The 27,130-nt window shown below is 45.7% G+C and overlaps 1 protein-coding gene across 3 annotated transcripts in view; it reads right to left on the bottom strand.

Annotated features, from left to right (window-relative positions):
- Positions 1-27,130, bottom strand: part of LOC130284872 (glutaminase kidney isoform, mitochondrial-like) — a 1,293,621-nt gene that overhangs the window by 860,567 nt on the left and 405,924 nt on the right. For all 3 annotated transcript variants that reach the window (XM_056535756.1, XM_056535754.1, XM_056535755.1), the window contains exon 5: positions 25,776-25,855. In XM_056535756.1, the coding sequence (XP_056391731.1) occupies positions 25,776-25,855 (80 nt within the window). The remainder of the gene's footprint in view (positions 1-25,775; positions 25,856-27,130) is intronic.

The following is a 27,130-nucleotide window of genomic DNA, read 5'->3' as shown; positions in this document are numbered from 1 at the left end:
GCTGTTTTGTGTCTTCATTTCACAACAGCAACAGTTGAGTTCATTTCTATCTGTTTTTGCCTGCTAATTCACTTTTGGAGATACTACGCTATGAGGAGCTGTGCTGTCCCCCCACCTATTTGTATATAGATCTTCATACTATTGGACACAAAGGCTCTGGATAATGCACTGTGTGAAAAGGGAGACAGACTGTCAACAGAAGAGGTTATCAGTTTGTATGTCCGGAAAACAGTGATAGAATACAAGCTATCACAAAGTTATGAGAGAGAGCTAAAAGGACGAATAAAGTATAGCAAAAATAATACAATTACCGTATATACTCGAGTATAGGCCGAGTTTTTCAGCACGATTTTTCGTGCTGAAAACACCCCCCTCGGCTTATACTCGAGTGAACTCCCCCACCCGCAGTGGTCTTCAACCTGCGGACCTCCAGAGGTTTCAAAACTACAACTCCCAGCAAGCCCGGGCAGCCATCGGCTGTCCGGGCTTGCTGGGAGTTGTAGTTTTGAAACCTCCGGAGGTCCGCAGGTTGAAGACCACTGCGGCCTTCAACATCATCCAGCCCCCCTCTCACCCCCTTTAGTTCTGAGTACTCACCTCCGCTCGGCGCTGGTCCGGTCCTGCAGGGCTGTTCGGAGAGGAGGTGGTCCGGTGGGATAGTGGTTCCGGGCTGCTATCTTCACTGGGGGCGCCTCTTCTCCGCGCTTCCGGCCCGGCCTCAGAATAGTCACGTTGCCGTGACAACGACGCAGAGGTGCGTTCATTGCCAACGTAATTCTGCGTCATTGTCAAGGCAACGGCTCTATTCCGGGCCGGAAGCGCGGAGAAGAGGCGCCCCCGGTGAAGATAGCAGCCCGGACCACCTCCCCACCGGACCACCTCCTCTCCGGACAGCCCTGCAGGACCGGACCAGCGCCGAGCGGAGGTGAGTACTCAGAACTAAAGGGGGTGAGTGGGGGGCTGGATGATGTTGAAGGCCGCAGTGGTCTTCAACCTGCGGACCTCCGGAGGTTTCAAAACTACAACTCCCAGCAAGCCCGGACAGCCGATGGCTGCCCGGGCTTGCTGGGAGTTGTAGTTTTGAAACCTCTGGAGGTCCGCAGGTTGAAGACCACTGAGGGCGAATGATGAGAAGAGGATGATGAAGGGGGGGGTGTGGGTGGGGATGATGAAGGGGGGGGGGGTGTGGGATGATAAGGGGATGATGAAGGGGGGATGTGTGGGATGATAAGGGGATGATGAAGGGGGGATGTGCGGGATGATAAGGGGATGATGAAGGGGGGATGTGTGGGATGATAAGGGGATGATGAAGGGGGGATGTGTGGGATAATAAGGGGATGATGAAGGGGGGATGTGTGGGATGATGACAAGGGGATGATGATGAGGATGTTAATGACGGGTCTGGATGATGACAGGGGGGGGATGAGGTATTTCCCACCCTAGGCTTATACTCGAGTCAATAACTTTTCCTGGGATTTTGGGTTGAAATTAGGGGTCTCGGCTTATACTCGGGTCGGCTTATACTCGAGTATATACGGTAACTTATTACTGGCCCACAATGCATTCATCTTTGGAAAATCATGGTATATGTTTACAATAAGCAAGGCTGTCTGTGGCACCAACCTTAAAGGGGTATTCCAGGAATTATTTTTATTTATTTGACTATGCTACAGGGGCTGTAAAGTTAGTGTAGTTCATAATATAGTGTCTGTACTTTTCCCCCCAATATTTATTTTTAACAGCATACAAAATTACTGTTGTCTCCGATTTTTCCCAGGTTGCTATGCAGCAGTCCAGTAGTAAGGAGATGGCATGGTTGTTACTGTGTGATATCAGTGTGTGATCCCATTAGCATTTAGAGGGAAGGAGAGGTGTTTTTTTTTTACAATGTGCACCTTAGTAGTAAAAAAAGATGTTATGGGGAGGAGGTTTGTTACAGTGTGCCAGCCCAGTAGAAAGAAGATGGCATGGGTGTTACTGTGTGTTATCAGTGTGTGATCCCATTAGTAATGAGATTACATGAGGAGGAGGTCTGTTACAGTGTGTCACCCCATTAGTAAAGAGATTACATGAGGAGGAGGTTTGTTACAGTGTGTCACCCCAGTAGTAATGAGATTGGAGGTTTTTTACAGTGTCACCCCAGTAGTAATGGGATTACCATGGCAGCCTCAATATAAGTCCGACTCAGTGACTGTCTCACAGTGCAGTTCTGTCTCCTCCTTCTCCTCTCTCTGCTGCCACCACCATTTTGGTGCGTGCTCAGCATGCCCTGGAGGATTGTTTACTCTGTACTCCATCTTCTCCAACCGGCCAGGTAGGTGAGAGCTGCCACCAATGTTACTCGCAATTCACACACACACTGCGCTGTGCTGCGGCACTGGCTGGGTATGTAAGTGACTACATCTGTCGGTGATCCTCCCAGGGCCTCTATCTGCACTGCTATTAACATGGGGGTAAGTGCACTGCAGAGCATTGCACCCTATTGTCTTCTACAGACCCTAGAGTGCAATGCTCTGCAGTCTGCACATACCCACCATGTGCAGAGCATTGCATCGGTCAGTGACCCAGGGCCTCTGAATCTGCAGTCACTGCTATTCACATCTGTACATACACTAGAGTACAATGCTCTGCACATACCCCCATGTATAGCAGTGTGTGTACTACACACACTGTTATACATGGGGAGTATGTGCAGAGCATTGAACCCTAGTGTCTGTACATTCCTATGTTAGTGGACGGGATTGGACAAAAAAGCATCGGGAGCGGGCTGGAGCAGGATTGAAAAACCAGTCCCGTGCAGGCCCTCATTTACTATTGTAAACCCGACTTGTTTTGTCGGGTTTTTTTGGCGCATCTTTGTCTGCGCCATGATGCAAAAATTTTTCCCGACGGACCCGATGTGGATTCTCCCAAACCCAAAAAAGGGGCGTAACCCGACATTTCTGAGCTTTCCCACGTATTTATAAAGGTTTCCAACCCGAATTTGTTGAATTGTTGTGGATTTTTTCCCGACAACTCAGAGGAGTTGGAAACCAAAACCAACAAAACCCAGTGCGACAAACAGGATGCGACATAATAATAAATACCAGGGGGAAAAAGCAATCGGGTAAGAAAGCAAGATAGACTTACAACCCGATTTTCTAAGTAAATGAGGGCCATAGTGTATAAGGAGAACAGCAGGCAAACTCCAGCAATCTTCTTCCTCTCTGTATAACATGTGCAGCATAAAACGAGAGGAAAGGGTTACAGAGCAGAGTGCAGTGATTGGCTGACAGCTCAGTGACACATAGTGAGGGAGGAAGTTTAGTGTACAGTAAGAGAATGAAAATTCTGTGTGATCTGATATAAGCTGATTTTAAAAGAAATGCAGAAGCTAGACACATAAAAGTTACTGTATTTATCGGGGGGGTATACCACGCACCGGCCTATAACACGCAACCTCATTTTACTAAGGATATTTGGGTAAAAAAAGTTTTTTACCCAAATATCCATGGTAAAATGAGGGTGCGTGTGTGCGCGTGTATACCCCGATACAGCCCCAGGAAAGGCAGGGGGAGAGAGGCCGTCGCTGCCCGCTTCTCTCCCCCTGCCTTTCCTGGGGTCTAGAGCCCTGCTGCCGGCCCTTCTCTCCCCCTGGCTATCGGCGCCGCTGCCCGTTCTGTCCCCCTGACTATCGGTGCCGGCGCCCCATTGCCGGCGCCGATAGCCAGGGGGAGAGAAGCGGCGCCGACAGCCAGGGGGAGAGAAGGGGCAGCGGCACCCATTGCCGGCGCTGCTGCCCCGTTGCTTCCCCCCATCCCCGGTGACATAATTACCTGTTGCCGGGGTCGGGTCCGCGCTGCTGCAGGCCTCCGGCGTGCGTCCCCTGCGTCGTTGCTATGCATGGCGCGGCGCACTGACGTCATGCGCCGCGCCGTGCAGCGCATAGCAATGGGTGCCGCTGCCCCTTCTCTCCCCCTGGCTGTCGGCGCCGCTTCTCTCCCCCTGGCTATCGGCGCCGTCAATGGGCCGCCGGCACCGATAGTCAGGGGGACAGAACGGGCAGCGGCGCCGATAGCCAGGGGGAGAGAAGGGCCGGCAGCAGGGCTCTAGACCCCAGGAAAGGCAGGGGGAGAGAAGCCGGCAGCGACGGCCTCTCTCCCCCTGCCTTTCCTGGGGCTGTATCGGCGTATAACACGCACATAGACTTTAGGCTAAAAATTTTAGCCTAAAAAGTGCGTGTTATACGCCGATAAATACGGTATATGTATATGATCAGGATGAGGTACTGAGTAACATATAACTTTTTTTTCTTTTCCTGTAATATGATAGGTACGCTTTAAATAATCTTTCCTTAGCCATTTGGGAGGAACAGTATGTACAATGTATGTAATCTGTATGAGGAAAATTTATCAAGGCATTTAGAGGGTTGTTTTTGCTTACACGCACGTGCGCCTAAGCAATTGTCGTACGACTTTTGTGGGTAGGCTGAAATTACCTAACAGCACTACCTAAGCAATTTTCAGTTTTCACTTTGAAGTGGTCGGGTGGCCGGAGAGCAGAGCCGACCGACAGGACAAGAAAATGAAATTACAGCACAGTAACTTTATATTTCCTGGGCGGACCTGTGATTGGACCTGTGATAGTGCCGTAACTTAACGCCTTCATGACCCAGCCCATTTTCACCTTCAGGACCTGGGCATTTTTTGAACATCTGACCACTGTTACTTTAAACATTAATAACTCTGGGATGCTTCTACTTATCATTCTGATTCCGAGAATGTTTTTTTGTGACATATTCTACTTTATGTTATAGGTAAAATTTCACTGATATTTCCACCCTTTCTTGTTTTGCATGCATTTTGCATTTTTCTAACTTTGAAACTCTCTGCTTGTAAGGAAAATGGATATTCCAAATAAATTACATATTGATTCACATATATAATATGTCTACTTTATGTTTGCATCCAAAAATTGACGTGTGCTTACTTTTGGAAGACACCAGAGGGCTTCAAAGTTCCGCAGCAATTTTACAATTTTTCTCAAGATTTTCAAAATCATACTTTATCAGGGGCCAGTTCAGGTTGGAAGTGGATTTTAAGGGTCTTCATATTAGAAATACCCCATAAATGACCCCATTATAAAAACTGCACCCCCAAAGTATTCAAAACGACATTCAGTAAGTGTTTTACACTCGCATGTTCTTGTAGACCTGATTTTTGAATGTTTACAAGGGGTAAAAGGAGAAAATCACCTTAAAATGTGTAACCCATTTTCTCTCAAGTAAGGAAATACCTCATATGTCTATATAAAGTGTTCGGCGGGCGCAGTAGAGGGCTCAGAAGTGAAGGAGTGACAATGGAATTTTGGAGAGTGAGTTTTTCTGAAAGGGTTTTTGGGGGGCATGTCCCATTTAGGAAGCCCCTATGGTGCCAGAACAGTGGACCCCCCATTTGTGACCCCATTTTGGAAACTACACCCATCATGGAATTTAATAAGGGGTGCAGTGAGCATTTACACCCCACTGGCGATTGACAGATATTTGAAACAGTGGACTGTGCAAATGAAAAATTTTATTTTTCCTTTTCACAGACCACTGTTCCAAAAATCTGTCATACACCAGTGGGGTGTAAATGCTCACTGCACCCCTTATTAAATTCCATGAGGGGTATAGTTTCCAAAATGGGGTCACATATGGATATTTATTGTTTTGCGTTTATGTCAGAACTGCTGTAACAATCAGCCACCCCTGTGCAAATCACCTCAAATGTACATGGTGCACTCTCCCTTCTGAGCTTTGTTGTGCGCCCCCAGAGCACTTTGCGCCCACATATGGGGTATCTCTGTACTCGGGAGAAATTACATTACAAATTTCGAGGGTCTTTTTTCCCTTTTACCTCTTGTAAAAATGAAAAGTATGCGGCAACACCAGCATGTCAGTGTAAAAAAAATTAATTTTTATACACTAACATGCTGGTGTAGACCCCAACTTCACCTTTTCATAGGGGTTAAAGAAGAAAAAGCCCCCCAAAATTTGTAAGGCAATTTTCCTCGAGTACGGAAATACCCCATATGTGTCCCAAAACTGTTGCCCTGAAATACGACAGGGCTCCAAAGTGAGAGAGTGCCATGCGCATTTGAGGCCTAAATTAGGGATTTGCATAGGGGTGGACATACGGGTATTCTACTCCAGTGATTCCCAAACAGGGAGCCTCCAGCTGTTGCAAAACTCCCAGCATGCCTGGACAGTCAATGGCTGTCCGGCAATACTGGGAGATGTTGTTTTGAAACAGCTGGAGGCTTTGTTTTGGAAACAGTAGCGTACCAGACATTTTTCATTTTTATTGGGGAGGGGAGGGGGGCTGTGTAGGGGTATGTGTATATGTAGTGTATTTTACTTTTTATTTTAGGTTAGTGTAAGTGTAGTGTAGTGTTTTTAGGGTACAGTCACATGGGCAGAGGTTCACAGCAAGTTTGCCGCTGGGAGTTTGAGCTGCAGCGCAAAATTTGCGCCATCTCAAACTTGCAGCACTCACTGTAAACCTCCGCCCATGTGAGTGTACCCTGTACATTCCCATTGGGGGGGGGCAAACATCCATCTGTTGCAAAACTACAACTCCGAGCATGCCCTTTGACTGTCCGTGCATGCTGGGAGTTGTAGTTTTGCAACAGCTGGAGGCACACTGGTTGCGAAACACGCAGTTAGATAACAAACTGGTGTTTCGCAACCAGTGTGCCTTCAGCTGTTGCAAAAACTACAAATCTCAGCATGCAGTTACAGCAGAAGGGCATGCTGGGACTTGTAGTTATGCAACAGCTAGAGGCATACTGCTACAACTCCCAGCATGCCCTTTGGCTGTCTGTGCATGTTGGGGATTGTAGTTATCTAACAGCTGAAGGCACACTGGTTGCAAAACACTTGAAAGTTTATTACTTAACTTAGTGTTTACAAACCAGTGTGCCTCCAGCTGTTGCAAAACTACAACTCCCAGCATGCCCAGACATGCTGGAAGTTGTAGTTCGGCAATATCTGAAGGATCAGATGTTGCCGCACTACAACTTCCAGCATGCTTGGGCAGTCTGGTATGCTGGGAGTTGTAGTTTTGCAACATCTGGAGGTCCACAGTTTGGAGACCACTGTATAATGGTCTCCAATCTGTGCTCTTCCAGATGTTACAGAACTACAACTCCCAGCATGCCTGGACAGACTGAGCATGATGAGATTTGGAGTTTTGCAACATCTGGAAGAGCACAGATTGGAGACCATTATACAGTGGTCTCCAAACTGTGGACCTCCAGATGTTGCAAAACTACAACTCCCAGCATGCACAGAAAGCCAAAGGCTGTCTGGGCATGCTGCGAGTTGCAGTTTTGAAACTCCCAGAGGCAGTGGTGAGATTGCTTTACGCCGATCTCACTGCTGCCAATGAAGATGCCGCCCTGCTGCTGGAAACTCACTGCTGGGACGCACCACCGCAGGGACCACCTGGAGGACGCCGCTCGCGCCGGGACCGCTCGGGACACCGCATAGCCAGGTAAGTGACGCCGGGGGACGGGTAAGGGACACTCAGCAGAGCGGTGTATGTCCCGATCCCCGTGATCGTGACTCACACACCGCGCTACTAAGTATTCTCATAGTGAAACGCTGCTATCAGCTAGTTAGACTTGACTAGCTGATAGCAGCAATCGCTGGGGGGGGGGGGGGGGGGGGGGGATGAAACCCCCCGTGGTCGCATGGTAAGATTGCTGGCTATCAGTGATAGCCACAATCTTACCGGGCGCTGGGGGATGCCGCGAGTAGCGGCAAAAATGTTCATGATGTACCTGTATGTCATGGGTCGGGAACACCTTGCCACTCATGACGTACAGGTATGTCATAGGTCGGGAAGGGGTTAAAGGGGTATTCTGGCCAAATACATCTTATGCCCTATCCAATGGGCGTGACTGGAAAAGCAGCCCCGCAAAGAATGAGGTTGCTGCATGGAGGGGGGTCCCAGTGGCGGGCCCCCTGCTATCAGACATCTTATCTTAGGGGATAAGATGTATTTGGCCAGAATGCCCCTTTAATTTTCCCCACTGGGAAGCCAGGGAGCTGAGCGCAATGCCACCCGCTTCGCTGGCTTGCTTGTCACCTGCCCATGCAGCACGACTACAACTCCCAGCATGCCCTTATACAGTAAGGACATGCTGGGAGTTGTAGTCGTGAGGCCGGGCAGACGGGAGATGTGCGAGCGGGTGACAAGCTTCCCTGGCTTGCTTTTCACCTGCCTGCACATCTCCCACCAGTACGCCATCGCATGACTACAATTTCCAGCATGCCCTTACAGTGAGGACATGCTTGGGCAGGAGATGTGCGGGTGAGTGACAATAACTGTACTAACCTATTTTCCGTGTTTTTTTTATCTTTTCATTTCAGATTTGTATATCCTGTGGACTACTTCAGATTCTGTGGACTATGTCGGGTTTTTTGTTTAACGTTAATAAAATGGTTAACGAGGGCTTATGGGGGAGTATTTTTTGGAATAAAGGTTTGTTAAACGTATTGTGTTTTTTTAATTCTTTTTTTATTTACTTTACCGGCTTAGTAGTGGAAGCCGTCTTATAGACAGAGTCTATTACTAAGCCGGGGAATAGCAGTAGCCACAAAAACAGCTAGCGCTAACCCCAATTATTACCCCAGTACCCACTGCCACAGGGGTTACGGTAACAACAGGCCTGGAGCATCAAAAATGGCGCTCCTGGGCCTAAGCAGGAATAGGCTGGTGATGTTTAGGCTGAGGAGGGCCAATAACAATGGTCCTTTCCCACCCTGGTAATGTCAGGCTGTTGCGGCTTGGATGGTATCTGGCTGAGAATATAAATAGTGGGAAACACACACTTTTTTATTTATGCAAAATGTGTGGGGTTACCAATATTTTCATTCTCATACCAACCAAGCAGCAACAGCCTGACGTTACCAGGGTGGGTGAGGACCATTGTTACTGGCCTTCCCCAGCCTAAATAACACCAGCCTGTTACCACCTAGGCCCAGGAGTGCCATTTTTGACACTAGGGTAATAATTGGGGTTTAGCGCTAGCTGTTTGTGAAACTAACGCTAAGCCCCGGCTTAGTAATGGACTCTGTCTATTAGACAGCTTCCACTACTAAGTCTGTAAAGTAAATAAAAAACACAACATGTCTAAAAAAAAAAAAAACTTTTATTCCAAAATCGTAGTCCACTAAATCCAAAGTAGTCCTCTGTACACACGGATCTGAAATGAGAAAAAAAATAATGAAAAATTTGTTAGTACATTTAGGTGGGAAAAAAGTGGGAAAAAAAATATATCACACATTGTCACAACAGCTGTGACTTGAGGTGGGGTTACAAAGTAGTGTTCTGAAATACCGTATATACTCGAGTATAAGCCGACCCGAGTATAAGCCGAGACCCCTAATTTCAACCCAAAATCCCAGGAAAAGTTATTGACTCGAGTATAAGCCTAGGGTGGGAAATACCTCATCCCCCCCTGTCATCATCCAGACCCGTCATTAACATCCTCATCATCCCCTTGTCATCATCCCACACATCCCCCCTTCATCATCCCCTTGTCATCATCCCACACATCCCCTTATCATCCCACACATCCCCCCTTCATCATCCCCTTGTCATCATCCCACACATCCCCCCTTCATCATCCCCTTGTCATCATCCCACACATCCCCTTATCCCACACATCCCCCCTTCATCATCCCCTTGTCATCATCCCACACATCCCCTTATCCCACACATCCCCCCTTCATCATCCCCTTGTCATCATCCCACACATCCCCTTGTCATCATCCCACACATCCCCCCTTCATCATCCCCTTGTCATCATCCCACACATCCCCTTATCATCCCACACATCCCCCCTTCATCATCCCCTTGTCATCATCCCACACATCCCCTAATCATCCCACACATCCCCCCTTCATCATCCCCTTGTAATCATCCCACACCCCCCCCCCCTTCATCATCCCCACCCCCCTTCATCATCCCCACACCCCCCCCCCCTTCATCATCCTCTTCTCATCATTCGCCCTCAGTGGTCTTCAACCTGCGGACCTCCAGAGGTTTCAAAACTACAACTCCCAGCAAGCCCGGGCAGCCATCGGCTGTCCGGGCTTGCTGGGAGTTGTAGTTTTGAAACCTCCGGAGGTCCGCAGGTTGAAGACCACTGCGGCCTTCAACATGCGGACCTCCAGAGGTTTCAAAACTACAACTCCCAGCAAGCCCGGGCAGCCATCGGCTGTCCGGGCTTGCTGGGAGTTGTAGTTTTGAAACCTCCGGAGGTCCGCAGGTTGAAGACCACTGCGGCCTTCAACATCATCCAGCCCCTCTCACCCCCTTTAGTTCTGAGTACTCACCTCCGCTCGGCGCTGGTCCGGTCCTGCAGGGCTGTCCGGTAAGGAGGTGGTCCGGTGAGGAGGTGGTCCGGTGAGGAGGTGGTCCGGGCTGCTATCTTCACCGGGGGCGCCTCTTCTCCGCGCTTCCGGCCCGGAATAGAGCCGTTGCCTAGACAACGACGCATCTGCGTCGTTGTCAAGGCAACGTGACTATTCTGAGGCCGGGCCCGAAGCGCTTAGAAGAGGCCTCCCCGGTGAAGATAGCAGCCCGGACCACCTCCTCACCGGACCACCTCCTTACCGGACAGCCCTGCAGGACCGGACCAGCGCCGAGCGGAGGTGAGTACTCAGAACTAAAGGGGGTGAGAGGGGGCTGGATGATGTTGAAGGCCGCAGTGGTCTTCAACCTGCGGACCTCCGGAGGTTTCAAAACTACAACTCCCAGCAAGCCCGGACAGCCGATGGCTGCCCTGGCTTGCTGGGAGTTGTAGTTTTGAAACCTCTGGAGGTCCGCATGTTGAAGACCACTGCGGGTGGGGGAGTTCACTCGAGTATAAGCCGAGGGGGGTGTTTTCAGCACGAAAAATCGTGCTGAAAAACTCGGCTTATACTCGAGTATATACGGTAATTTATTGGTTTTTGCTTAAAAAATGGCATTCTAAAGTGATTTAATGTTTTTGCTTATGTGAGCCAAATTTGTCAACACCCTGTGATAGTATGATAAATATGTCACACATAAGCATAACTAAAGCAATAAAAAAAAAAAAAAAAAAAACTACAGACGTCGCTTACCACAGTAACAGTGATAAATGTCCCTCTATGTTCAAGATCAAATACTTATCAAAAGTATCAGCCTATTTTCACATTAAGGACTCAGCCCTTTTTGCAATTCTTACCCCAATCACTTTATGCATTAATAACTCTGGGATGCTTTTACCTTTTATTCTGTTTCCGAGATAGTTTTTTTGTGACATATTCTACTTTAACATAGTGGTAAATTTTTGTCGTTACTTGCATCCTTTCTTGGTGAAAAATCCCAAAATTTCATGAAAATTTTGAAACTTTTGCATTGTTTTAACTTTGAAACTCTCTGCTTGTAAGTAAAATGGATATTCCAAATAAATTATAGATTGATTCACAAACACAATAGGTCTACTTTATATTGACATCATAAATAGAGATGAGCAAATTTACAGTAAATTCGATTTGTCACGAACTTCTTGGCTTGGCAGTTGATGACTTTTCCTGCATAAATTAGTTCAGCCTTCAGGTGCTCCGATGGGCTGGAAAAGGTGGATACATTCCTAGGAAAGAATCTCCTAGGACTGTATCCACCTTTTCCAGCCCACCGGAGCACCGGAAAGCTGAACTAATTTATGCAGGAAAGGTCATCAACTGCTGAGCCGAGAAGTTCGTGATGAATCGAATTTACTGTAAGTTCGCTCATCTCTAATCATAAAGTTGACATGTTTTAACTTTTTGAAGACATTAGAGGGCTTCAAAGTATAGCAGCAATTTAAAAAATGTTCACGAAAATTTCAAAATCTGAATTATTCAGGGACCACTTAAATCTGAAGTAGATTTGAGGGGCCTTTCTGTGAGAAATACCCCCAAAATGACCCCATTATAGAAACTACACCCCTCAAAGTATTCAACATGACATTCAGAAAGTTTGTTAACCCTTTAGGTGTTTCACAAGAATGGCAGCAAAGTGGAGGAGAAAAATCTAAATCTGAATTTTTTTACACTAACATGTTCTTGTAACCCCATTTTTTTCATTTTTATAAGTGGTATAAGGAGAAAAATCCCAAATTTGTAGCCCAATTTCTCTCGAGTACGGAAATACCTCATATATGTTGACATAAAGTGCTCTGCGGGCTCACAACATGGCTAAAGAGGGAAAGAGCAACTGTGGGATTTTTTTAAACAAATTTTGCGGTCATGGTTTTTGGGGGTCATGTTGCATTTAGGAAGCTCCCATGGTGCCAGAAAAGCAAAAAAAAAAACCATGGCATACTATTTTGGAAACTACACCCCACAAGGAACGTAACAAGGGGTATAGTGCGCCTTAACACCTCGTATGTGTTTGACGACTTTGCGTTAAACGAGAAAATGGAAAATTTGATTTTTAACACTAAAATGTTGGTGTTACTCGAATTCTTCATTTTCACAAGGGGTAATTGGAGAAAATGGACCCCAAAATTTGAAGCCCAATTTCTCACGATTAAGAAAACACCCCATATGTGGACATTACGAGCTCTGCTGGCGAACTACAGGTTTCAAAACAGAAGGAGTGCTATTGGACTTTTGAAGAGAGAATTTTGCTGAAATTGAAGTCGGGGGCCATGTGCATTTACAAGCCTCCCATGGTGCCAGAACAGCAGAAACTCCCCACATGTGACACCATTTTGGAAACTACACCCATCCTTGAACGTAACAAGGGTTACAGTGAGTACTTACTCCTCACAGGTTTTTTGAACAGTGGGACGTTAAAGTGAACTTTTAACACTATATTGATAGTGTTACCTCAAATGTTTCTTTTTCACATGGGGTAATAGGACAAAAGGCCCCCCAAATTTGTAGTGCAATTTCGCCTGAGAAAGAAAATACCCCATATGTGGGTGTAAATTAGGCTTTTGGTGTGAAAAGTTTGTTGCCCCTATTGTGCAAGAACCCCACACGTGACACCATTTTAGAAACTATACTCCTCAAGGAATGTAACAAGGGTTAGTTACAGTGAGTACTTACACCTCACATGTTTTCTCAACAGTGGGCCGTATAAGTGAAATCATTGATTTTTAAGACTAAATTGTTGGTATTAACCAAAAATTTTCTAGTTTTCAAGTAGTAAGAGAAAAAAAATCTCCACAAAATTTGTAGCCCAATTTCTCCAAAATAAGAAAATACCCCATATAAGGCAGAAAAGCACTATGCAGGTGCACAACAGGGCTTAGGAGTGAGACAGCATCAATGAGATTTGAGGCCTAAAGTGGTGCTTTGCACTGCAATGGTTGAGGTTCTGACATAAAATAAAAATAAAAAACTACACCCCTCAAGGAAGGTAACAAGGGGTACAGTGAGTATTTACACCTCACAGGTTTTTTGAACAGTGGGCCATCAATTGAAAAAAAAATTTAAACTAAAATGCTGGGGTTACCCAATTTTTTACATTTTCACAAGGGGTAATGGGAGAAATAGGGCGGATAGGGAGAAATAGTTACAAATTTTGGAGGGCTTTTTCTCCTGACTATGGAAATACATCCACATATGGGGTAACGGGCTGGGCAGGCTCACAACAAGGCTCAGATATCATAGAGGTCTGTTTGCATTTGAGGCCTATGGCATATCAGTAGCTGACGGTTACATACATTCAGAGGAAAATACAAAAATGAAACACCCACATGTGACACCATTACAGAAAGTACCCCCCCGAGGAATGGGTATAGGGGTAAAGACGCACAAGTGTTTCCTAAATTTATTTTCCAGGAATGGATGAAGGGTAGCTTTTGAAAATTGCAATTTTAAACCTATACTCTGTTTCATCTCTCTGGGAACAACTAACACGTGGCGCCGAATTGTCACCTGAAAATATACATCAGAGCTCATGAGAGAGAACTCTTCGCATTTGAGGATGAAGGGTAGCTTTCGAAAATTGCAATTTTTGTATCATAGTAACATAGTTCATAAGGTTGAAAAAAGACCAGAGTCCATCAAGTTCAACCTATAACCCTAATGAGTCCCTACTGAGTTAATCCAGAGGAAGGTAAAAAACCCTCATACTAGAGGTAAAAATTCCTTCCCGACTCCAAATATGGCAATCAGAATAAATCCCTGGATCAACGTTCTGTCCCTATAATTCTAATATACATAACCTGTAATGTTATTATTCTCCAAAAATGCATCCAGACCTCTTTTAACCTGTTAAGGACCAAGGGCATAAACTTACGCCCCTAGTCCCGCTCCCGTGATATAACGCGGGGTTACACGGTAACCTTGCATCATATCACGGCAGGCCCGGCGTCATAGTGAAGCCGGGACCCGCCGCAAAGCTGAGCTGCGCGGCTAAAAGTGAAGGTAAAATGTGCCGGTTAGCTCAGGGAGCTGTTCGGGATTGCTGCGGAATAATCGCGGCATCCCGAACAGCTGTACTTCAGGAGGAAGGTCTCTTACCGATCGCAGTCCGATCGCCTGAGATCCAGGCTTGAGCATTCAATCACCGAAAACCCTGATTGATGCATTCCTATGGAGATGCATCAATCAGTGGTAAAGATCAGTACATGCAATGTTATAGCCCCCCCCCCCCCTGGGGGCTATAATATGGCATAAGAAAAGTGTAAAAAAAATCATTAAGCCTTTCAATGATCCCTTCCCCTAATAAAAGTTTGAATCACCTGGCATTTCCAAGAATGAAAAAAAAAACTGTGTAAATGTCCAAATTATTAAAATATACCGCTTTTTAAACCGCATGTTCAATTGCGTACGCGCAAAAAAATTCCAAAGTCCAAAATTGCGTATTTTTGGTCACTTTTTATATCATGAAAAGATTAATAAAAAGCGATCAAAAATTCCGATCAATGCAAAAATGGTACCGACAAAAAAGATCACGGCGCAAAAAATGAGCCCTCATAGCCCCCTGAACATGGAAAAATAAAAAAGTTATAGGGCTCAGAAAACGACAATTTTAAACGTATACATTTTCCTGCATGTATTTATGATTTTTTTTCAGTAGTAATACAAAATCAAACCTATACAAGTAGGGTAGCATTTTAACCGTATGGACCTAGGGAATAAAGAAAAGGTGTCATTTTTAACGAAAAATTTACTAAGTAGAAACGGAAGTACCCAAAACTTACAAATTGGCATTTTTTTTTCAATTTTGTCGCACAATGATTTTTTTTTCAGTTTCGACGTAGATTTTTGGGTACAATGACTGATGTCATTACAAAGTAGAATTGGTGGCGCAAAATATACGCCATAGTACAGATTTTTAGGTGCAAAATTGAAAGAGTTATGATTTTTTAAAGGTAAGGAGGAAAAAAACGAAAGTGCAAAAAACAAAAAACGCCTGGTCCTTAAGGGGTTAAATTCTTTTACAGAGTTCCCCATGACCACCTCCTCCGGGAGAGAATTCCACAATCTCACTGCTCTTACAGTAAAGAACCCTCGTCTGTCCTGGTGTAGAAACCTTCTTTCCTGTAGAGGATGCCCCCTTGTTACAGATACAGTCCTGGGTATAAATAGATCATGGGAAAGATCTCTGTACAGTCCCCTGATATATTTATACATAGTTATTATGTCTCCCCTAAGCCTTCTTTTTTCTAAACTAAATAACCCTAATTCTGATAATGTTTCTGAGTACTGTAGTCCTCCTATTCCCCGTATTACCCTGGTTGCCAGTCTTTGAACCCTCTCCAGCTCTACTGTATCTTTCTTGTACACTGGTGCCCAGTACTGTACACAGTATTCTATGTGTGGTCTGACTAGTGATTTGTACAGCGGTAGAATTATTTCCTTGTCGTGGGCATCTATGCCCCTATTGATGCACCCCATAATTTTATTTGCCTTTGCAGCAGCTGCCCGACACTGGTCACTAAAGCTAAATGTACTATTAACTAAAACTCCCAAAGTCCTTTTCCATGTCAGTCGTCCCTAGTGTGCTCCCATTTAATACATAATCCCAGTCCGGATTTTTCCTCCCCATGTGCATTACCTTACATTTAACAGTGTTGAACCTCATCTGCCACTTCCCAGCCCAAACCTCCAACCTATCCAGATCCATTTGTAACAGTGCCCTGTCCTCTATTGTGTTTACCGCTTTACAGAGTTTAGTATCATCTGCAAAGATTGCTACTTTACTATTCAACCCCTCTACAAGGTCATTAATGAATATATTAAATAGGACAGGACCCAATACTGACCCCAGTGCTTTGCACTGCAATGGTTGAGGTTCTGACATAAAATAAAAATAAAAAAAACTACACCCCTCAAGGAAGGTAACAAGAGGTACAGTGAGTATTTACACCTCACAGGTTTTTTGAACAGTGGGCCATAAATTGAAAAAAAATTTTAACTAAAATGCTGGGGTTAACCAATTTTTTACATTTTCACAAGGAGTAATGGGAGAAATAGGGCGTGCTTTTTTGGAGGGCTTTTTCTCCTGATGATGGAAATACATCCACATATGGGGTAACGTGCTGGGCAGGTGCACAACAAGGCTCAGATATCATAGAGGTCTGTTTGCATTTGAGGCCTATGGCATATCAGTAGCTGACGGTTACATAAATTCAGAGGAAAATACAAAAATGAAACACCCACATGTGACACCATTACAGAAAGTACCCCCCCGAGGAATGGGTATAGGGGTAAAAAGGACATTTGGAACGCATGGGTGTTTTACTAAATTTATTTTCCAGGAATGGATGAAGGGTAGCTTTTGAAAATTGCAATTTTCAACCTATACTCTGTTTCATCCCTTTGGGAACAACTAACACGTGGCGCTGAATTGTCGCCTGGAAATATACATCAGAGCTCATGAGAGAGAACTCTTCGCATTTGAGGCCGATGTTTCTTACAGACCTAACAGTTACATACCGTCGTGGTATAAAGCAAAGCACTTTATACACAAAAATAAGGGTCAAAGAAAAATTATAAATATGATTGATCCTACGAGGTGTACATAAAACACCTCAAAAAGAGTTCAAGGATTGGTAATTATGTTGTGCAATTAGAAAAACAGGGTACAAACATATATGCAAAATATATAAATGATTTAATATACAATAAATTAAAATACAATCAAACTAATCAATACAAAACCCAATAGTACACAGTAGCATGCAGTACACAATTTCGGCCACAAGATGGCTCTACCATAACAAAAACTGTCTCTATCACCTTAAAACACAAGGGGGCAGCAAAGCCACCCTGAATACGGCAGGAAGTATATAAACCCAAGGAAACAATAACAATATTGTACACACAACTATTTGCTCTGCTCAGACTATAACCAATCTCAGATATCTGGTAGTATAGTAACCCAAATTACTTGGCTTGATATTAAATCCCCGGAATATGAATTCGAGGGCAGAGATTTTCCTCTGAGTCAAATTAGATACAATATTCGGTAATATGCATCTTTACCGAACAGCACTAAAATAATGACTTAGCACCTTAGCACTATACCACCGCAATAAGGCAGAAATGACTAAATATCAATCCAGTTAATTATAACCCTTACTACAGGTAATCAAAGTTATACTTTACCAGATATCTGGGCCTAGAAGGTTCAGGAATGCAGGCAATATGTAGAGTCTCAGGAAGGTCAGCTCTTTGGATCAAGTCTGGTCTCTCTGCTGTGGTGTCTGATTGATATGCTTCCCCAGGCTTCCTCGGGGCGCTTTAGGTCTTTTTTTTTCCCCTGTCAGTCCCCTCAGGTTTTTAAACATTTCTTTATCTAAAGCCCACCCTCATCCAATATGATGTAATCTGGTGGGTGTGACTATGCAATTAACCTTACAATTTCACTTGTGCTATTCCTAGCATTAACGATAGGGGGCAGTCTGTGACAGGGTATTGATTTTAAGAACAGCCATATTTTCTATAATTGGGGTATAGGTATGTCATGTGACTATAATATTTATGCAATCTATTTAACATAACTATTTGATGTCCCTGTCCAATTAGATCAGAATATTATCCACATATTTAAATCTCAATTAGATGACTGGAATTAGATGGATATTATGTATTAAAGGGGTTGTATTGTAATATCGGACCCTCGCTGGCTTACTCCGGTGGAAATGCTCGCAGTGATGGCAGCATGTCAGGCATGTAAGGTAGAATCAGAAGCAGGTGAATGCGTCAGATGGACAGAAATCCCAGCTGGAGCAGCAGGTCTATAAGCGGCTGGTTTAGGTTAAGTCGGCTTCTGAATGGGCAGTGCGTCTTTGTAGTGCTCTGTCCAGACAAAGTCTTAAAGGGGTATTCCGCCCCTAGACATCTTATCCCCTATCCAAAGGTTAGGGGATAAGATGTCAGATCGCCGCGGTCCAGCTGCTGGGGACCCCCGGGATCCCCGCTGCGGCACCGCGCTGTCATTACAGCACAGAGCAGAGCTCTGTGCGTAATGATGGGCGATATGGGGGACGGAGCAGCGTGACGTCATGGCGCCGCCCCTCATGACATCACGGCCCGTCCCCTTAATGCAAGTCTATGGGAGGGGGTGTGACGACCGCCACGCCCCCTCCCATAGACTTGTATTGAAAGGGGCGGGCCGTGACATCACGAGGGGCGTAGCTGTGATGTAACAATGCTCCGGCCCCTGTACCGCCCATCATTACGTGAAGAGCGAACTCGCTCTGTGCTGTAATGATAGCGCGGTGCCGCAGCGGGGAACCCAGGGCTCCCCAGCAGAGGGACCGCGACGATTTAACATCTTATCCCCTATCCTTTGGATAGGGGATAAGATGTCTAGGGGCGGAATACCCCTTTAAGCCTAGACGCATTTCAGGGTACTGCAACTAGACCCCTTCCTCAGTAGGCAAATTTTGTATCATGCTATATTATGCTACAAAATTACATGCTATATTATGCTACAGTCAGCCATTATTTACAACCGCAGTGCCTCATATTACTATGTATATATACCATTAGGGCCCTATGGTAATCCAATATATTCAATATTGCTCTGTTTAAATGTTTTTTAATTGAATAATTTTAATTGTATTTTAATAAATATTTTTTGCATTGTTCAAACAAACTGTCTTCAAACCATTTTTTCACCGTGCACCCAGTAGGGTGGTATCCTTGAGGGGTGGTTGAAATTTTGTTTCTAATTTACAAATCTGTTTAACTTTCTGGAGCCAGTTGATATATAAAAAAAAAAATAAAAAAAATTCCTGGATAACCCCTTTAACCCCTTAAGGACTCAGCCCATTTTGGCCTTAAGGACTCAGACAATTTAATTTTTACGTTTTCATTTTTTCCTCCTCACCTTCTAAAAATCATAACTCTTTTATATTTTCATCCACAGACTAGTATGAGGGCTTTTTTTTTGCGCGACCAGTTGTCCTTTGTAATGACATAACTCATTATATAATAAAATGTATGGCGCAACCAAATAACACTATTTTTGTGGGGAAATTAAAAAGAAAAACGCAATTTTGCTAATTTTGGAAGGTTTCGTTTTCACGCCGTACAATTTACGGTAAAAATTATGTGTGTTCTTTATTCTGAGGGTCAATACGATTAAAATGATACCCATTATTACATACTTTTATATTATTGTTGTGCTTAAAAAAAATCACAAACTTTTTAACCAAATTAGTACGTTTATAATCCCTTTATTTTGATGACCTATAACTTTTTTATTTTTCCGTATAAGCGGCGGTGTGAGGGCTCATTTTTTGCTCCATGATCTGTAATTTTTTTTGATACCACATTTGCGTATAAAAAACTTTTAATAATTTTTTTATAATTTATTTTTATAAAATGTATTAAAAAAGTAGCAATTTTGGACTTTTTTTTTTTTTTTTTTACGTTCACCGTACGGGATCATTAACATTTTATTTTAATAGTTCGGACATTTACACACGCGGCGATACCAAATATGTCTATAAAATTTCTTTTTTACGCTCTTTGGGGGTAAAATAGGAAAAAACTGACGTTTTACTTTTTTATTGGGGGAGGGGATTTTTCACTTTTTTTTACCTTTACTTTTACATTTTTTAACATTTTTTTTTACACTTGAATAGTCCCCATAGGGGACTATTCATAGCAATACCATGATTGCTAATACTGATCTTTTCTATGTATAGGACATAGAACAGATCAGTGTTATCGGCGATCTTCTGCTCTTGTCTGCTCAATCTCAGACCAGAGCAGGAGACGCCGGGAGCCGGAAGGAGGAAGGTGAGGGGACCTCCGTGCGGCGTTCTGAATGATCGGATCCCCGCAGCAGCGCTGCGGGCTATCCGAACGTTCATTTAAATCGTGCACTGCCCCAGATGCCGGGATCTGTATTGATCCCGGCACCTGAGGGGTTAATGGCGGACGCCCGCGAGATTGCGGGCGTCAGCCATTGCTGGCGGGCTGGCGGGTCCCTGGCTGCGATCAGCAGCCGGGATCAGCTGCACATTACACGGGCATTGCTCCGATGCCCGCGGTTATGCACAGGACGTAAATGTACGTCCTGGTGCGTTAAGTACCACCGCACCAGGACGTACATTTACGTCCTGCGTCCTTAAGGGGTTAATGTACTACAGGGGTTGAATTTCAGGTTAAACCTTTTCAGATATATCCTTATCTAATATAAATCCAAAAAAAGTGATCTTCAAAAAAATATATGTGGGAAGCCTATCAGGCTGAATTTGTGTGAATCCATCGGCCCCTCCCTCTGGGCGTATGCTGGGTTGGCGAAATTGCGGTGGTTTTTTCGTTGCGTACGCTGGGTCAGGTGTGTGGTGGTGCAGGTAAGTGCCGGGTGTCCGGCATGTTTCATTTACTGGGGCCCTGGTCTGTTGCGATTGCTCCCCTCGTTTGGCGGGCAGGCTCCGGCACCCAGCGCGTTATGTAGGCGGCGGTCCGACGGTGCAGCGCGTGCCCGGGCTGGCCGCAGTGAACACGGCCTCTGGATCCAGCGGCAGCTGGCGGCATGGCAGGCGCGGGGAGACGCGACCCACGTGGGTCTCCCTGTGCCGGCGTCTCACGTGTAACGTGGGGCTCTGAACGGGCGGAGTCACAGCATGCCAGTGAGCCGGCGGCATAGCTCCACGGATGGTCAGAAGGTGGCGCTGGAAAAAAAAAAAAAAAATGTGTGTGAGGAAATGTGTTAGGCTTATAGAGTGTATTGGTACCATACAGTAATGAGGGGCTGGCTTATGGTGCACCGGTGTCAGGCCACAGTTCCTAACACATGCACTGTCGCAGACAAGGGGCAGCTTGTAAGTTAATAATACTATAATCCATATTACTGTGGTTTCGGTTTGGGGGGGGGGGGTGGTTATGCATATCGGAGGCTTGGGGTAGTCAAGTAATTAGTGAGGTTGGGGTAGTTTCAGGCATAGGGGGGGGGGGGCTAGGGGGTGCCAGTACTTATCTGTCAGAGGTGGTAGGTGGCGCGTAACCCATATGGTTAGACCACTGTTAGTTTCTTTCGCAGATTGGGTGGTCTGTATCCAGTTAGGTGGTCGTTACGTTCCTGGTCATTGCAAACTTGGCTACGGGCAGTACCAACCGTACGGCGGTTGTTCATGTTAATTAGTCACGTTTCACGGTGGTCATCACTTTCGCTAGCAGACGCTAGTTCACGTCATTTCAGTTCAAATGCTTAATACTCCTGTTACACTAGTTAATGTTACGCACTGCTGCTGTTACACATAGGCCCTGAATCACTGTATATCTGACTCGACATGTCAGATAGGGTTCAAGGCATCATTGCTACTGTCACGCATACAGAGCATTTCGTTTACACGGGTAGTGGTCACTGCGATCTTGACTCTTCTTCAAGGGTGACCACTCGCCTGCGGTGGTTGCTGACACGTCTTCAGAGCCATCGCTAGTTAGTGAGAAACGGTGCACACTGTAATCTTGACTCGCAGTCAGGAGGTGTTCACGGTTTAGTTATTCATGACTATACGCGTCATGCACACGTTCTCGGTCAGACTCACGGTCAGGCCTCGTTTCAAACTATTCAGGTGGTACTCTGGGTCGCACTGGCACTACGGTCAGCACTCTTGGGTTCGGCCACATTGCACGGGCAGTTACCTGCAGCTGTAAGCTAACATTAAGTAGGTATTCGGTTGTCCGCAGGTGTTACAGTCGATTTTCTGTTTGTTTCAGGCATCTTACTGTTGTGTTACAGTGGTGGTAAGGTCAGTCAGTACTCAGCAAGGGGGGTACATGTTTCTCATATCAAGTCACTCATGATTACCGTTTTTTCCCCGGCACCCGTTACGTCCCGGACAGGTCATGTCTCACGTGTCAGACATAGAGGACCCGATGTCCATCCCTGATACACCAGCTAGAAGCTCCGTGCGAGGGACGCCCTCCTTTGCAGCTTACAGGGCTTGGAGGAAGCTAAATATCCACGAGTTTGTGATTGCCTTCAGCAAATGCAGGGAGGTGATATGCTCAGCCAGACCGGAGCGCAGAGAGGAGCTCGACCTGTATTTGCGGAGGGTTACTGAATATGCATACAAATACGGTGGTACCCATTTCTACGATTATCTTAGAAGTTTCTCAGCCATGGCAGCGGCGGCCTTCAGCCAAGATGGGTACCTCACGGACTGGAGCATCGAAGATTCACAGATGTTCTGCAGCCACTTCGCAATCTCAAATTCCCCGCATGTGCCGCCTGTCAATCAATCACGCATACTACGGTGTGGTGTGTAGGGCTGGCTCAACAGGGCGAGCAGGGCGCCGCCAGACCTTCCACGGACAGTTTCAGCAGGTCCGCACCTTCCGTGGATAAGTTGGGCCGTCCAGTACACTATCTCGGAGGCTCACAAATTTGTAACAACTATAACATGTCTTCGTGCAACTTCAGCAATTGCAGGTTATTACACGTCTGCTTCTACTGCTTCAGGGCACATCCGGGCTCTGCATGTAGGCAGAAAGGGGTCGCATGACTAGGCGGGGTACGTACCCCAGTCCTGGCCGCTCTGCTCGCGGATCACCCGGACCCAGATTGGGTCCAGTGGTTGATCAATGGTTTTGACAGAGGCTTCCACGCCGGCATGGTCACACTGCCGCAGGCCACATTTGAATGTGACAATCTGCTGTCTGCCGTAAACGATCCCGCTGTTGTCACTGAATTAATAAATGCTGAGCTAATGAAAGGTTATATGATTGTCCCCTTGTTAGTTTCTCCATTCAGGTCTTGGAGGGTCAGTCCGGTAGGGGTGGTAACAGGTAAGTTCAATGGGAAAAGAGACTGATATTTGACTTGTCGGCTCCTCATGGGTCACTTGTCCCCAGTATCAACTCTCTCATTCCATCCGAGGAGTTTAGTATGCACTATTCTTCCATAGACCAGGCTATTCAGGTCATCTTGGCGCTCGGCCCCGGGACTTGGATGGCGAAGGCGGATATCACAGATGCCTTCAAGTTGCTGCTGTCGCACAGGGACCAGTGGCAATGGTTCGGGCTCAAATGGCAGGGTGCATATTATTTTGCTTCCAAGTTGACTTTCGGATGCAAGAGCAGCCCGTGGCTGTTTGACCAACTGGCCCAGGCATTGCACTGGCTGCTGGTTAATGTCTCTGGATGCAGCCAGGTCATCCATTATTGGATGACTTTCTTCTGCTCAGTCGGCCGAGGGAAGAGCCGGACCAGTTGGTCAGATTGCTGAAACTGTTCACTGATATCGGGGTGCCAGTGTCTCCCAAGAAAACGGTCGGTCCAACTAAGTGTCTCACCTTTCTGTGAGTAATCCTAGATTCAGTCGCAATGCAAGTCAGCTTGCCCACTGACAAACTCAACCGTATCAGAGACACTATCCACAAGTACACGGTCTCCCAGGTCACGACCAAGGGCGAGTTGCAGAGCTTGCTGGGAATGCTGGCATTTGATATGCGAGCAATTCCGCAGGGCAGAGCGTTCGTATCCAGAATATCGTCTTTGCTGCATGGTGTCCCTCAACAACACAGTAGGGTTTGGTTAGATTGCCAAGCCCTGGCTGACCTGAACATGTGGGATAGGTACATGGCACAATGGAATGGGACGGCTATGTTTGTCCCGCCAGTCTCCGAGTTGTCCCCCAAGATCTGCACCGATGCGTCATCTTCCACCGGTTATGGTGCAGTGTGGGGCGGCAGGTGGATGGCGGGCCAATGGTCCAATCAGGTATTGGCTATGGCAGGCTTCAGCAGCACTTAGGCACTTTTTGAGGTTTTCCCCATTGTAGCAGCTGCAGTGGCATGGGGCGACAAGTGGTCAGGGCAGACGGTGGAGTTTCAGTGGGACAATCAGGCGACAGTTGTTATAGTCAACAAGGGCAGTTCCAGGCATGCTACGTTCATGTCTTTCATGCGCAGGTTAGTCTGGGTGTCCTTACAACACAACTTCAATTGTAGCTAGACACATACCGGGGGTAGACAACACGGCCGCAGATGCTCTGTCCAGGGCTAATTTCCATCTCTTTTCACAGGTGGCTCCGCAAGCAGACGCAGTAGGAACACAACCCCCTTGCCTGGCACAATTAATCTTGGACTGACTTACTACACACAGGTGGCCCGGGAGTTAATGTCGGACGCCTTAGCCCCCAATACCAGAAGGCCTATCATGCAGCACACGACACCTTTAGGTCATATCTGTCTCAACATAGCATCCCCTTTTCTTACGACACCACTATCATTCTATCTTTCATCGGTTTCTGCCACTCTTCTCTGCACCTGTCTCATAGCACTATTAATCTTACCTTTCGGGCATTCAGCATTGCATTTCTTTATCCCACCCAGACAGGCTGTCATCCTATCATCTCAGGCTGTCAAGGCTGCGCTCAGAGGGGTGGTGACTCGTAGCCCCACAGCGCCACCTCTGAGGAAACCGATCAGCGGCGAGCTGTTCCGAGCCATGTCTGACGCATTAGCCAATAACCCGTTTGGCTTCGAGCGCAGTCTGATAATCAAATCTGCCATTTATCTAGCCTTCTATGGCTTCCTCCGGCCGGGTGAATTTTCATGTGTCAGGCGGGGAGCGACACATCCACAGAAGGATCATTTAAGGTGGCAGGGTTCTTGGTTCGAAGTTTCACTGTCCGTCACAAAAACTTGCAGGTGGGGGGCGGTGGTTAAGTATTTTCCTGCAGGTAACAACTGGTGCCCGGTGGCGGTGTTGGCACAACTGGTTGAGTTCCTCCATGATAAGCCTCCGGAGTCGCCACTGTTGCCTTTCGGTGGGGGTGCTCTTACCACTTCTCTTTTCACATTGCATGTCCGCACGCTGCTTGGCACTTTAGGACACAACCCCAGAGAGTTCTCAGGTCACTCATTCCGCATAGGAGCAGCATCGGTGGCCTCCAGGCACAAGCTGCCTGTACATGTCATCCAGAAGTTGGGGAGGTGGCGATCTGATGCATATACCACTTATGTCCCAGATCCCTCAAGGGAAATTGCAGAGGCATTTCAATTTTGGCATTATAAATAAATGATACTCAATTTACCCTAACTGGTGGTGTACTTTTGCCCTCTATAGGCGGACCCTCGACGCGGTTTTTAAGGCACACCTCAACCGCTGTTCTATGTTATAAGTAGAGTTTTGTGTTAGGTCTTGGTAAATCTAGTTTCTTGCAGGTGGCCTTGGCAGGAGGTAACAGGTAAGCCCATGCACGGTTCAAAGTCCTGACCACAAATATATTTAGTTCATGTAACCCTTTAAAAGACAGACTGATAACTTTAAAACATATAGCTAAATCAAGGAAGTCTGCATTTACCTTTGACCATCTACTGTACAAAGCGAAACACCCCACAGGTCAGGACTAAATTTAGACAGTTGAGGAATGTAATCAGCAACCTGTTAAGAAAAAGAAACTACTGTGAGTCAAGTACAATATATTTTCAATAATCTATTGGGTTTTATGATGGTGATACAACTGCAAACATGAAAAACTGATTGTCCCTGCTGCATAATATATTTAAAGTTTACACAAATGGTGCTCTCTTGTATTTTAACCTCTTTAAGACCAAGATAACGTTTTCTAAAGCATATAAAGCAACACAGGTTAAGCTACATGACCCAGCTTCCAGCTTTCAAACAAAATGGGAAAAGGATTTAGGTATACAAATTCCACATGAGAGCTGGATTAAATTATACGTCTTACCATCTAGTCTGTCACACTGTATATCACATTTGAAGAGTTCTCGTAAACTCATGTATCGCTGGTATTATACACCAACCCGTCTGGCGAAAATGTACCACATGGAGAATAGCAAAGCTGTGTGTTGGAGGTGCATGCAGGACTAAGGCACACTTTTACATATTTGGTGGAGCTGCCGAGTGATACAGCCCTTATGGGAAGCAATAAAAATACTGCTAAATAATATCTTAGGAAAACAAATAGAATGGGGCCCTGGGACGGCTCTCCTGAATATCGGCTTGGACAAACTTCTATTTAAAGACAGGGCTATAAGCGTCCACGTGCTATCTGCGGACCGTACGGCAGTAGCAAAATATTGGAAGTCCACTAAAGTTCCCAGCATAATAGAAATTTTAAACTCCCTAACCCACGTATGCACAATGGAAAGACTTAGACTAGATAAAATAGCCAGTTTGATCCCTGGATGCAAAATGCAGGATGTGGGACAATTGGATAGAAAAAATAAAAGAGATAAGAGGGGTATAGTGCCGTATAGGCTATAGACGATTATAGAGTGCTTTACATCACCATGTTATAAATATAGCTGGAGAGGGAGAGAAGATTGGATAGAGGAAGGGTACAGGACTATGTGTGAATGTAGGTATGTTTTGAGAGTTAGGGTGGTTGGGGCAAGTAAATGTGGGTTGTTTCCCCTTACTCCCACCCTTCCAATGTGTTTGTCATGTTGTATATTGTTTTCCTTTTTTTTTCTTTGTATTGTATTATAAAAAATAAAAATAAAAAGACCCAGATAACGTTGGCCTAAAAGGGGTGCTCCGGTGAAAAACATTTTTTTTTTTCATATCTACTGGTGCCAGAAAGTTAAACAGATTTGTAAATTACTTCTATTAAAAAATCTTAATCCTTCCAGTACTTATCAGTTGCTGCTCCACAGGAAGAATGAGTAGTTCTTTTCAGTCTGACCACAGTGT

The sequence above is a fragment of the Hyla sarda genome, chromosome 8 (assembly GCF_029499605.1).
Source record: "Hyla sarda isolate aHylSar1 chromosome 8, aHylSar1.hap1, whole genome shotgun sequence".
NCBI classification, from domain to species: domain Eukaryota; kingdom Metazoa; phylum Chordata; class Amphibia; order Anura; family Hylidae; genus Hyla; species Hyla sarda.
This window is presented reverse-complemented; position numbering and strand designations above follow the sequence as displayed.